This window comes from Megalops cyprinoides, chromosome 1 (genome assembly GCF_013368585.1).
Source record: "Megalops cyprinoides isolate fMegCyp1 chromosome 1, fMegCyp1.pri, whole genome shotgun sequence".
NCBI lineage: Eukaryota > Metazoa > Chordata > Actinopteri > Elopiformes > Megalopidae > Megalops > Megalops cyprinoides.
In genome coordinates, this window is record NC_050583.1 from 23396561 (window position 1) to 23411309 (window position 14749).

The window sequence follows — 14749 nt, forward strand, 5'->3', positions numbered from 1 at the left end:
TAATTGCAAGAAGTACTACTTTAAAACAGATATTTCAAGTGGAATATTATGGATGAGCAGCAATGATTTCATATATATATATATATTTTTTTACCTTTTTTCCTTGCAAGACTAGTAAATGAAATGTGTTTTCATGTATTGGATATTATATTTTTTTCAATGCAGGCTGTAGATAACATGTGTTCAGAGGATTAACAGTCTCGTGTACTATTTATCTACACCAGTATGCACCTTAAATGTGGAGCATAAAGAGGGAACTTGTAAAATCTTTTGGCATTAGTCTTGCTGGAAGATAGGAAGATGGAATGGAATGAAGTGATTAGGATTCCTAGTCTGCCTTAATTTAAGTGTGGCTACTGACATGTAGCACACACAGCTATAATAGTTGTTGTAATAATTATTAGAACATTTAAAGATTGTTCCTATATCCCCTAATAAAGTAATGAAGTATCTGTCATGTTGGAAAATAGCTTCCTGCTCTAGAGCAAGCCTCACTAATAAGTTGCTAGGCAGCCAGATATGTATATTGTTACAATGTAATGAGAGATATCACAGTGTCTCAAAGGCATTGGTAAAAACACAGATACACAGTATTTAATTCATTACAAAAGGTCTGCATCTACAAAAGCATTCCCTGCCTTACACAGCTAATAAGTCACTTTTTAACAAAGACCTAACATTTCTGTTGTGCAAGAAATGGGTGGTTATGGCTGGTGAAAATTAATTGGCCATTGATGAATTCTGTTATGCATTTTGTCAAAAAGTGTGTTTTTCCACAAATAAATTCATTTTTCAGTGTTATAGAAAAAGTGCCATAGTTGTTTATTGAATGCCTCCATTATTCATTTGTCCAGTACATGTTGCAAATATCAATTAAAATAACTATCAAACTCCTTTAAAACTTTTTGTTTTTAATTAGGCTTCGACAGACCTTAATTGCAAACCCCATGAATAGCATGGGAATCTCCTAAAAAGGCACATTTTATCCTTTGCATCTGGTAATGGTGTGAAAGATACTTTCTGGGGTTTCTGGCTATTTAAAGGTCTTGGAAAGTTCTGGAAGAAACAAGCTCAAGGGACTTCTAATCCTTCAGTGGAGTTGTGGTGAGAGTAGGATTATGGGATTTGGCAGGATTTGCACATTCACATTCTGTGAAAGTGTATGCAGTACCAGCCATGCAGACCATGTAGATGTGTGAAATGTTAAATGAAATGGTGACATTAAATTTTCATAATCTTTTGTCTAAGTCTCTAGGTGAAATTGGTAAGCTGCTTTAGGTTATTGCACAGACATCCAGTGGCATAAATCAAGTATGAGTTGCTAGGAGACTCATGGGGTCTCTTTTCTATGCATTGCTTTCTGTTTTAGGGTCACAGCATTATTAATTTGTGCCATACTACCTACAGTTAAAAGGAAAAGAGCAAGAAAGAAGAGCTTGAGAGCAGTTGTTACTTCTATGTACTTCCAAGGCAGAATGCAGCATTTTTGTATTCCATGTTCCACCAGTGCATAATGACAGCAAAGTACATTATTCTTGGAAGAATGTAGCATAGCTCAAACCTAATGAGGCACTCATAAATAGTTTGGAGCAACTTTTGCTTGCTGCATCTTCAAAAACATCAACATCCGAGTGCCCTTTGCAATGACAGTATAACAAGTTAAGATGTAACCTTTCACTGCTCCCAGACGACCAACCAAAGCCCATTTAGGTGATTGATTACAGTGCTGAGATGCTGGTTGAATTTGTTGAGAAAGAGCAAGAAGATATGCAGTGATGATAAAGATAGGGGCATCTGTGGCCAACAAAACGGACGTTTATATGATTACAAAGGTGTGAATGTCCTCCTCACAGTACTGGAATGTTCATAGTCTTGTTTTTTCTTAGTTATCTGAAGTGTTATTCTTGATTTTCCAGGCAAACAGCCAGGCAAGCAGCAATGGAATGCCGTTAAGTGTTTTTCCACAATGCAAAACACTGTATTTTTGGGTGTGGGGATGATGGATTTTTGTCTTACACACATGCATACTACAGTAACACCAAACTGCCCTAACAGCTATTGTGCCAATTCTGACAAGTTTGAATATCTGAATAACCTTCTCAATGTAAGTGATATTTTGACTGATTAATACCCACCAAGGGTAATTTAGTAATTATGTTTTTTTAGCACTCAGAGTCAAATGAGTCAAGTCAACAATTATTATTTTATCATGCTATACCAAGCATACTGTACCATTCAGACAGCCATTACCAGACTGGTTTCTGAATGTTTTGTGCATTCATTCAGATAAATGTTTTTTAACATTTATTACATATATGAAAACATATATATGAAAACATATGAAAACATTTTAACAACAATGTTTTCAAGTTAAACCAACTTTGTCTTTGGTGTAGTGTCCTGGTCAAATCCCAAATCTGGCTATCTTCCCCCTGTATAATCAAATCATCTTAATCTTTGCCTCTTTACATGAACTAATGTACAGTGAGTGATCTGACACATAATAAATGAGGTGTCACCAGGTGCCTTCTGCTTGTCTGCTTGGCAGTGAAAGAGGAGGAAGTTGATAGATTTTGTGAGATGGATGATGTACTTGCATGTGTGATTGAACACTGGGAACTGCATCATGTAAACCTAGATATTTACCCTCCATAAGCCTAATTTACTACTATTTAGAGCTTTAGAGTAAGCACTGAATTATAAAGTCCTGTTGAGAAAAACCTTTCCTTTGATAAATCCCTGATCCCTTAAAGACACCAAGAATTTTGCAGGAAAACAAGTTGTGAACCACTAAATATGTGATTAATATGTGCAATGGTTGAAATACCTAAAACAGCTAAAACAAATCTTGGAGAGAAATAAAGGATGTATGTATGTATTAGTTTAAATGTATATTTTTTCATTTTAAAGGTGAAATCCGTAGCCATCTGGTGCTATGCATTATTTATTGTTGCATATCCAACAATGTTACATATCCAGAGAGGAATCTTTGGAATCTTTAAATTCTTGTGTTATAAAGGCAGTCTGCTGGATAAATGGTATATGACATGCTGAACCTTTGAGCAGATTGTGCTCTGGCTGTGGATGTTTTCAATATAGAGGTCATTTGTTCAGATTTTGTGTTAGGGAGGAATCCTAAACAGTCTGCCCCGTGAACACTTCCATATGGATCAGAGCTCAAAGCCATACCACTCCCTGACCAGCTGCACAAGGAAGCCTCTTTGGTCTTTAGAGTCTGTGCTCTGTAACTTTCTCTGTAAACATAGACTGCAATAAATAAGAAATTAATGAAATTATGTACCTTTAAATCTGCAATGGCTGTTATGTAGAAATACTGAAATTATGCTTTCTTTTCAAACACAAATTAATCTGCAATTTTGTAAGTAAAGAAGGTGTCACATTTGGCAAGGATTTGCATAAGAGTAAGGGAAGGTCAGCTTTCTTTAAGATGAAATAGCAGCTGTGTGAACAGTCATCTCCTCTTTGCTCACACAAGCACAGGAAAGAATAATGTGGGAGTTTTACAGCTCAGCACAACCCAAACCCTTTTTCAGAGAACATTCCTGTCTATGCACCATCTATCATTTCTCTATTCAGGGAGGAGATGCAGGATAAAAAAGAAGAAAACAATGGAACTTTGTTCTTAACTTGAGTCATGATTAAATGTAAGTGTTACTTTTTTCTTTGCAAGTACAGTTTGGCGAGTTTGTGTTGAAAACAAATAAGATTTGGATTTCTGTGCTGGTCAAAGTTTAGGACACATTTTCATTAAATCCAGGTGCTAGTGTGTCACATGCTTAGTGCCAATATGGAATTTCACAGTGCTCCTCTACTACTAACAGAGAGATAGATGAGAGAAAAACATCAGCTGTTTTCAATTGAGACCACATGCTGTGTCTACTGACTGGACTTCCTCAGAATATTATAGAAAAAAAAATCAAAATACAGTACAGTAAAACTAAGGCGCTGCTGATGGGTCCAAGGATGATGGCTGTATGCAGGCAGACAATTCCCTCTTCTGCTGTCATATTTTATAGGACCATCATTCCAACAAAACTGCACGGTTGCCCTTCATGTTGTGCCCTTCAGCTGTAAAGTGCTGAGACAACACAGTATAAAAGAAGTACCATCTCTGTAATGTCACTGACTGGTTCAGCTTATGGCCATCTTCACCTGATAAGGACACTTAAAATGTTGGTAAACAAAAAAAATCATTATGTCATCTTCTGCTTCTAAATTCATTGAGAAATGAGGGAAGAGGGCCCCATAAAACATAGCTTACTTGGCCTTCACCTGCTGGTAGACCACCACAAGCACTATATGGAAATATGTTTTATGATTACATTAATGACTAGGTTTTCTTCAAGCCAAATACATGTTTTGTTGCACAAAAGATCCTTTGTAAATCACACTTTTAAATTCCTGGTTGTACAAGCAGAAGCCACCAAAAGGGTTGTGATGCAACTTCATTCTACATTGTGAGAAATCTAATTAGGGTGAAATATGAGGTGTTTATGATAATAGGCATACTGTGTACAGAGTATACACCAGCTGTTAAAGAGTAACAGTGAGTTTGGTAAGCTGTGGAAATGTAGTTGCTGAAATGAATGTAGCATTGGAAACATTGTAAATCACCAAAGATAAGAATGTCTTCTAAACAATGTAATAGTGGGTAATTGGAGATTGATTAACTTGTGAATCTAGCCTATGGGATTTTTATCATTTCATATTTTTTTCTTTCTAAGGAAGTTTCACCACTGATGGTTGCGTAGGTTGAAGCAGGGAGATGTACTTCCTGTGGTTACTTCTGCTCATACAGTATTTCCCCAACCACAGAATATATGCCCATTGCAGAAAAGTATGTTTGTACGGGGTCCATTATACCTTGTGATGCAGTACACCCAGCTCATTTGTGGAATTATCATGAGAGAAATAGGTTGATAGTTTTCAAAGTTGTGGTATGTGCTTCATTTCTCATTGATTAATATAATCTCTCACGATGGATCATCAGTAAGAATTATGGCTATCAATCATTACTGTCAGTGCAAAATTGATCATTTATGTCTGTACAGTGAAATCAAGATTCACAAGCAAAGGATATTTCAGTAATTTATTTAACTTAACTTTGCAAAATATTGATCTGGCTCACATGGAAGAAGGAAACAATGTAGAGAAATCATTGATAGACCATGCTGAGGAGGATGTTTTTCAACATTTTGACTGCAGTGTCAATATCACCAATAGCACCACACTGTGAAACATTCACATAAATAAATGATGCATTTTGTAGCCTATGCTGAACAACAGAAGATCATACTCTTACACAGAGAGTAGTTGGAGTACGAGAGTTGCATATAGATTGTATGTGAGTTAGCTACAGACACCCCCAGGAGTCAGTGCATGAGTTGGATTAATCTCCCATTGGCGGGATCTGGGTTTTTGTGCTGTGAGCTAATTGTGTCTCTCGTCGAGAACGCTCTGCTATGCATTTGCTAATATCGTGCATTCAGTCCCTGCTGTGAGAATAGTTACACATAGCACTTTAATTCAAAGCATGAATAGCTTTCAGTGTTTCCCTTGAATATTTGTTTCTGATAATGCGTTTTATTTTCAGTGTTGGGCTTACATTGGTATTCTATTGTAGGGGAAACAAAATGTCAATCCTGTCTAATATAAATGGTTTCACTAAGCAAATTATTTTTTTTAGGTTTGTATGCTGTGCTCTACTTTCTTGGTACAGTTAAAGTATGTCTGGAGTGCCTCTGGGTTCTGTGTTTGGATCACTCCACTTTAGCATCCAAAGTATACACTATCATTAGGGAATGTATTAAGCGTGGTGTTAGTTTTCATGTATTTGTTGTTGTTCAGTGAACACAGCTGTAGTACTTTCCATTCTTACAAACTGCAACACAGGTATAAAAAACCTGAATGACCCAAAATTCTCTGTAACTAAAAAAGTGACAAGACAGAAGTTCTGTTCTGACAGACTGTTCATCTCCAGCCAGTGAAAGTCAGACTGTTCAAAACTTGTTACGGATGATGTCCAGTTTGATTTTTCCACCAAGTTCAGGAATCTTAGGGTTAGCCTTAACACCTGCCTCATGTTTGACACATACACTATATGGCCAAAGGTATGTGGACACCCCTCCTAATTATTGAGTTCAGGTGTTTCAGCCACACCGATTGCTAACAGGTGCATAAAATCAAGCACATAGCCATGCAATCTCCATAGACAAACCTTGGAAGTAGAATGGGTCGTACTGGAGAGCTCAGTGACTTTACATGTGGCACTGTCATAGGATGCCATCTTTGCCACAAGAGAGTTTGCAAAATTTCTGCTGTGCTAGATCGGCCTGGGCAACTGTAAGTGCTATTATTGTCAAGTGGAAGTGTCTAGGAGCAACAACAGCTCAGCCACGAAGCGGTAGACCACAAGCGGTAGACGCAAACTTACAGAGTGGGGCCACCGAGTGCTGAAGCGCGTAGCACATAAAAACCGCCTATCCTCTGTTGAATCACTCACTATAGAGTTCCAAACTGTCTCTGGCTGAAACATCAGCACAAGAACTGTGTGTCAGGAGATTCATGAAATGAGTTTCCATGGCCAAGCAGCTGCACACAAGCCCAACATCACTACGTGCAATGTCAAGTGACGGCTGGAGTGGTGCAAAGCACACCGCCACTGGACTCTGGAGCAGTGGAAACGCGTTCTCTGGAGTGATGAATCATGTTTCACTATCTGGCAGCCTGATGGACGAATCTGGGTTCAGCAGATGCTAGGAGAGTGCTACCTACCAGAATGCACAGTGCCTTCTGTAAAGTTTGGTGGAGAAGGGATGATGGTCTGGGGCTGTTTTTCAGGGTTTGGGCTAGGCCCCTTAGTTCCAGTGAAGGGTAACATTAATGCTACACCATACAGAGACATTTCAGACAATTGTATGCTTCCAACTTTGTGGCAACAGTTTGGAGAAGGCCCTTTCCTGCTCCTACATGACTGTGCCCCATGCACAAACCACCGTCCATGAAGACATGGTTTGACGAGTTTGGTGTGGAGGAACTCCAGTGGCCTGCACAGAGCCCTGACCTCAACCCCATTGAACACCTTTGGGATGAATTAGAACGTCGATTGCAAGCCAGACCTTCTCGTCCAACATCAGTGCCTGACCTCACAAATGCTCTTTTAGCTGAATGGGCACAAATTCCCAAAAAAATCTTGTGGAAAGCCTTCCCAGAAGAGTGGAGGCTGTTATAGCTGCAAAGGGAGGGGCAACTCCATATTAATGCCCATGGTTTTGGAATGGGATGTCCAATAAGCTCATATGGGTGTGATGGTCAGGTGTCCACATACCTGACCTGGCCATATAGTGTATATAAATAATTCATTAATACGGTCTTTGCCCAGTGCTGTGTAGCCCCACTGCAGAGAGCATATATATAATACTTTACTCATATGTCTATTCAGCATGTTCAGTGAAATGAGAACTGTTAAAAGAAGGCAAACCAGTGGTTACACGCCCTCAGCCTTACAATTGCTCCATTGGCTCCCAGTAACATCTCAGATAGACTTTAAAACACTCCTCATAACTTAAATGCTTACCACAGCGATTCCCACGGTGACTGTTATTGTGAGGTACTGCTCTCTGTGTTTTGATATGCAGTGAGTTAGAGCCTACTGAAATAGTGATTCACACATGGTCTAGGCCACAGGGTCTGAGTCTCTGCCACTGCCTGTCCCTGTGGTCACTTAATCAAACCCTCATTGTCGGCCACACTCTGAGCTTGTGCAGGGCACAATATCTTCACAGTGCGGTCTGATCAGATTGTGATATTTAGCTGACAATGTGGAATTCCACACCCTTATAGCATAATGTCCCTTACGGAAAGCTACCAGATTGTTTTGGCACTGTGTCCTCACAATATCAGGCTCAAAATAGCGCTGAGACAGAGGTACAGGATTTGGGCGTTTTAAATGGCAAGGGTCTGAAGTGGATTTAGAATAGATCAACAGCCATGTTGTGTTCCAGTCCAATTCCAGTCTTTGGGTGTGAGGGAAATGTAATACTCACATTGGTCCCCGCTCAGTTTGTGGTCCAGGAAATAAAGATTATTATCGTTTTTGCTGTTCTCTTGATTCTGTTCATCTGTAAGTTTATTTAGTGTTTATTTAACCCTCCTTTTTTCAAGGGATAAAATCAGCTTCAGATGCCAGAAAAACCTGCATTTAATCGTGTAGACAGTGTACTTTCAAGATCATTCAATAGTATGTATGTACTATTCCACTCTGCATCATTGACCACATACTTCATTAGCTGTCACCCATCTAAGAATGTCAGCCTTATTTTATTGTTTTTGGGAGAAAACAAACATGCAGAAACCCTACAGTAATACATTTTAAACAGCAGATGGTCACCAGTAAATTATGCATTGCATTAGATTGATGCTCTCCTGAATCACCGATGCAGCTGAATAAAGTTTGCCTCCTAATTACAGCCGATCTCAAATCACAGTAATCAGACTCAATATAAATCCACAACTGAAATGGAATTTTAGCCATGTTTCCAAAACCCCACAATAATAACATTTCAGAATATCTTGCAATAGTTAGAGCTGATGTTGAGATGTAGTTTCATGTGGCTAATTGCTTACAGTTGCAGTGGCTTCACACTTTCTTCCAAGCCTCCACAGAATGTGCTTATGCAGAGTTATCTCTGCCCACAAACCTGTTTGACTCTGTGACTGTGTTTCAACACATGCTAATACTGTAAAGGTGATTGCTGATAGGATAAAGTAACTTGAACTTGAGTTTTATCACAACCATGTTGACTATTTTGCCACATTCTGTCAAATCAAATTCTGTCTTAAAAGTATTATTCACAACCCAGACAATAGTGCCATGGTATGTATAACCATACTCAGATTCAGTGTGGTACTTTACTAAAGGCTTAATTGCTTATCAGCTCATAAAAATATGATCAGCATTATAAAGATGATGATGATGATAACTACACATTTCATAGTAAAAGGCTATGGAAAGCAGACTTTTGATAAGGCCTCCATTTTGACCCATTTTCTCCTCTCTTTTGGCTCCAGGGGATGGGATAGACAGCAACATTGTCTCTTATCTTGAAATGCACATTTCATGAAGTGATCCATAGCCCTGATAGCCATGTTCTCTTTTGTTTGACAGAGACAGGCATCCTCAAGCCCCCTGCCAGGTGATGAGCTGGGCAGAAACCCTCTCCCGCCAGGCTGGAAGAGCTACATGTCACCCCAGGGGCGTAGGTACTACGTCAACACTGCAAACAACGGTAAGCAGAGCATACACTCCGTCCAAAATGCCTAACAGAACTGTTCATGAATAAATCAGCTAAGTGGTGGTCAAACAAATGAGCTTGATATAAGGGTAGAGTCCCTGTCCTATCTGTGTCTTTCATCATTTTTATCACTTAAGCAGATTTTGTCCTTTCATCAGTATCACTGATTGTATCGATAACTTTCCTGATAAGCGTAAAATGGAAAGTCAGGCATACTTTTGGGAAACTCAAGGACATGTATAGCATCCTGCTTTTCCCTGTTTCCTTTAGAATAGGGAACTGATGGCATTCATTTTTGTTCTGTGGCTTTTGTAAATAAATAGAAATAAACATGCACTTTAGAGTTAGTATTATTAAGATTTTAAAAAAGATTCTACTGTGCACATAGTGAGGAAGTCCTCAAATTATAGAAGTAAGTCATGTTTAGGGTTGCACCCACTTTACATGCTTCCCTCACAAACACACCTTTTGCTGAAGAATGCATTTTAGGGTGATATGTTTTGTGTGCCAATATCTGCCACATACTTATGACATTTTGCTTTGTTTTGTTTTCCATCTATTATAACTCTGAACATCAGATATTGTGAGACAAAAGCCAAAGTTACGCTATGCTCACCAGACATACAGTCAAACCCACAAAGCGAGATGTGATGTTTTGTCCAGATTATAACTTGTAGAAAGTAAAAAAAAAGAAGAGCTTCAAGATATACTGGATTCTTGTGAAATGAAACTACAAAGAACATAACTGTACTTACCGTGGTAATAATGGACCAATTACCTACATTTTTAAATGCAGGGAGCAAATAGACTTTTGTCATCCACAAATCTTGGAATAAATATTAACATTGTCTTTTTGCAAAAGGAACAGCAGCAGGAATATGACATCACAAGAGATACTGAGAGAGGATAATTCCTATGATGATAATTTTAAAAGTGGTGAAACATTTATTTCATAGTGTGCTACCCGTTGTACTGACTTTCAGTTTTCAGAACTCGAGATTCGCTTTGTCTGCAGAAGACAGGGAATGTTAGACCGATGGTGTCTTGCACTGCACAGCCTGTGAGGAAAGGGCTGTCTGGATTGATCTGAACCGTTCTAATGGGCTATTGTCCCCCAGCAGCAGCAGAGTGCAGACGGGTTTGGCTGGTACTGCCGGGCCTGAGCAGATCTGAGGCCCATCACCGCCATCTCCACTTGTTCAAGCATTGTGTTCAGAAGCTGCTATCAGACAATTAGCATTCTGTCCATCTGAGGCCTCGCTCAGGGGGCAGAGCAGTATGCTTTCATATCTACCAGGGTAGCACAGAGGAGTCTGAGGGCTGACATCCATTTGTAAGAAGCTTTCAGAGTGGGCAAATATTTTAATGGGATTTTTTAATTAGTGGATGTACATTGAGGGTGAAGAGGGTTGTTTACTTCACGTTTTTCAGTGCACTTTCTGGCATGGCAGCACACATGCCCAGTTAGTTTGAGAGTGGGCAATCAGAACATGAGTTGAAAGAATCAAGGCAGGGATGTTTTCCATTTTCAGCACTGAACTAGCATTAAAGTTACTGCTTGCACATGTAATTTTCAGGATGTAGCCAAGTCTGATTTGAGGAAAGGATGGATAGAATTTAGTCTTTTATGGAGATGGTTTAGCAGGTGGCTGGAAGGCAGAGCGCTAGAGTTACAGAAACCTCATGTTTGGGCCACTGACAGCCTAAGACCTTCATGTATAGTATATGTTCATTTGAAATGAGAGCTTAATTCCTACAGTACCATCCGTTTTACTTCATATCCCTAAATAGGAACAAAAACCATCCTTTAAGAAGAAAAATGTAATTCATTCTCTCGAGTAAAAAAAATGTTATTTCGGAACAATATGACTTCACTCTGTGCAATTTTAACTTTTAAGTTTTTCAAGCAGAAAAAAAGTCCAATATGGATATTGTTTTGTTTTAGAGCAAGTTTCTGTTCCACTTTATTTAAAGGTAATGAGTGAAAGTATATGTACTATACAAATGATATACTTAATTTTCAAGGCTTAAATGACCAGTTTTTACAGTTGTATTCCTGTTTGTGTGTGCTGATGTCTTACATGTAAAATACAGAATAATCATGTGATAAATAGTTGGCAAAAACATGATTTTATTATTGATAGAGTTGGGACCGATCCAATCCAATATCGGCATCGGGTGCCGATACTGACTTAATCCACTCATCGGATATCGGACTGATATTACCGATCCATGTACCGATCCAGATTCCATAGTCTGATGTTTTTTATGAATTATAATGAATTAATAATGAATTAATATGAATTATAAATATGTAGCCTAATTATGCAATTGGCTACATATGGCGTATTGCTAAAGCAGATTTCTTGAAATAGATAAAAACTGTTATAAAGATGGGGGTAATAGAGGGGATAATAATGGAACTTAGCAGATGTTAGTTTTTGATCTTTGGCTAGGTGATGAAAGAAATGTCATCTTGTATTAATGTGTTGCTAAAACAGATAACTTAGGCTTACACTTGAAGTTAAATACATACATACATACATACTTTCACACATACATATAGCGATATGCATACTGTACAAACATATATTTATATCCAATGATGCATGTGTGTAACCCAGAAGTCAGCCTACCAAGATAGAACATTTTAGTTGTCTTTCACGATTTTAGATTATTTTATATATTTATATAGTGGCTGACCTACATGGCCTACAGTATGCAAAACACGGCAAGAGGGCATTTGCTGTTCATTGGCAAACGGACCATTACCATTTTCTTTGCAAAAATGTGAAAACTTAAGGAAACGATGGGCACCCTGTAATTCTAATGTTTACTACTTTCTTTGACCATTCCTTTTGTTAAATTATTTTGCTTACATACTTTTATTTACCTGCATCAACACCATGTGATTTCATTTTTTTGACTTTTCCTTCCACAGTGGAGTTGTCAAGGTTTTTAATATCCATGTTATTGCACTATGATTGTCACATCCTGGCTACCTCTTAAAAAACAGATATTATATATAATATTTTAAGCCACACCAGAACGGCCCACGGATGGAGAAAGCTCAGCACACATCTATGGCATCATGGGTTTGAAATATTCCTTTGAAGAGGTGTATGGTTCTAGCGAACTGGATGTGGCCATGAGTGCATTTCTAAATAAAGCCTGAGGCTACACCCAAAATAAGGCCCTAACAGGCCTAGCTGTTCCACTAGCATTAGATTACACTCAACACAGTTTGCTTCAATTGTTATTGTGAATGGGAGAAAACAAATCAAACTCAATTACATGGGTGAATATCACGCAGACTTTGTCAAATCTAATTGCAGTCCTCCCATTTAACCTATCAGATCCCTTCCCAAAAATAAACAGCATGACCCTAGCAACGCTGGAATGCTTTGAGTGAAACTGAGTTTTTTCAAAGTGATTTGATTCTTCACTGGAGAAGGCCCAGCTGGTGAGACTGAAAGTGGAAGAGGAAATGCTCCCTCTCAGTTTGCCTGCTGTAGTTTGAATACACAGAAGCAGCTTTATAACTGAAAAATGATGGTGTACTGTGCTGTTACGGCTCTAATCATTCAGGTTAAAATAACAGCATTTCTCTGATGTTGGCTGTTAACCATTACCACAACCATCACATCTCTTTGATTTCCAAAGAAAATATTTCTTCTTGCCGTGATCGTCATGGCTTTTTCCATCTAAAACCTGTTCACTACAGGTACACACTGTAAACACAATCAATCATGCAAACTTGTTCTCACATAAAGGAACATGCAGGCACGCATACATACACATGTGTGCATATACACACAAGGACACAGACACTTATCAACTATGAAAAAAATCCAGTACAGCTGAAACAGACAACTAGCATCTTAAACCCCAGGTAAAAAGTATGAAACATTATAATTGTATTTTTTTTTTTTGTAAATGCACTTATCTGAGGCTATTGTGTTTTTAGCCATGTCATTTCTTAGGCCTTGCATTTATGTGTTTAAGTTCATTATGATAGGACTGAGTTTGTTATGTTTTTTCATTGCCTTGGTAACCAGTCATGTGTGGGAGTGTGCTGTCCCTGTGTTAAGTCTCTCTGTCAGGGTTCCTGTTTGCTTTGCAGGGTTATGCAGCCGTTGCTACCCTGATCTTCCTGCTGGGGTTACCCCCTTCAATGGCTATGCCAAATAAACACCTGTAGTTGCTGACAGAACAAATACACATGTCCCCAATATATAGGACCCTAGGGAAGCTTAATACCCCATCATGTGATGAGCTGAACTCTGCTCCTAGTCTGCTAAAATAATGGCCATGAGTATAACACCTACTCCTCTGTTCTATACAACAGAGCAGCAGTCCCTTGTGGCCATCAGAGCCTTGTCTCTATGAGCTGTTCACAGTGCCTGTGCACAGGATCGCTGCACACTGATGAGCTTCTCAATCAGCATCTGTGTTAAAAAGCAGAGAGGAGAATTATTTTTGATGTCTATCAAGATACCCTGTTGCTCTGATTCCTGTTGGTAGACAATCAGACCTGACTGCAGCTGGGCGCGGTTTTGATTGGTGAGCCCCACGCTGTGCAGTGTTTTCCGCTAGCAGACGCAAACAGAATAGTTGCAGAGTTAGAGAAGTAAGCAGGATCAGTTTGGACTCGGGAATACCTCGCATTGACTTCCTTGATGGAAGCTAACCGTGTCATAATGTTTCAAGAAAGGTCTGTTGAATTGCATTGCATATTAAGAAATGACTGCTTTTCTATGAACATCAAGTTATTTAAATATTACCACAGTAACACTCTGAAACTAGCAGGATGCATTGAAAACAGGAAACATCTTTTTTTATCTTACATCAGTTTGTTTTTATTGCCTAACTTACGTATCTTCAGCACGAGATGAAATATAAAACATTGTAGTGCACCTGTGGCGAAACATTAATTTTTTAGTAACATACGTTTTCAATGAAAATACAGTTTTTAGAACAAGATCTGTGCACAGTAAATAAACACTTGCCGCATATACAGGAGGGGGGTGAAGTAGAACTGGCCCTATGGGAAAGCTGAAAACAAGCAGCGATTGTGCTCTTATTGAATCACAGCATCAACATGCCCTTTGGTGAATAAAACAGGTTCTTATGAGCCCACTGTGGCTGTATTGGAGTAATAGACTGTTGCTGTCTGAATTCTTGAACGTGTGCCATGTCTTCAGGGGCTTTGGGGGTTAGGAATGAGTCCGGGGGGGGGGATGGGGGGGGTTGGGGATAGGGGGGGATGGGGGGTTGGGGTTGGAGTCTTGAGTGAGCATTGTATTCCAGCAGATAGGAGGTGCACTGGTCATGGCTTCGGAGAAGGTAAATTTCTTTTAGTAGATGGATTAGTTGGAGGCTGGTGCGTATATTTGTGGTGAATGCTTGAGAGTGTATTATCCTGTCCATAGGTT

General features: G+C 39.0%; 1 protein-coding gene across 3 annotated transcripts in view; it reads left to right on the forward strand.

Annotated features, from left to right (window-relative positions):
- The window catches only part of gas7b (growth arrest-specific 7b), a 71475-nt gene that overhangs the window by 19429 nt on the left and 37297 nt on the right, over positions 1-14749 (forward strand). For all 3 annotated transcript variants that reach the window (XM_036526214.1, XM_036526222.1, XM_036526230.1), the window contains exon 2: positions 9188-9308. In XM_036526214.1, coding sequence (XP_036382107.1) covers positions 9188-9308 — 121 coding nt within the window. The remainder of the gene's footprint in view (positions 1-9187; positions 9309-14749) is intronic.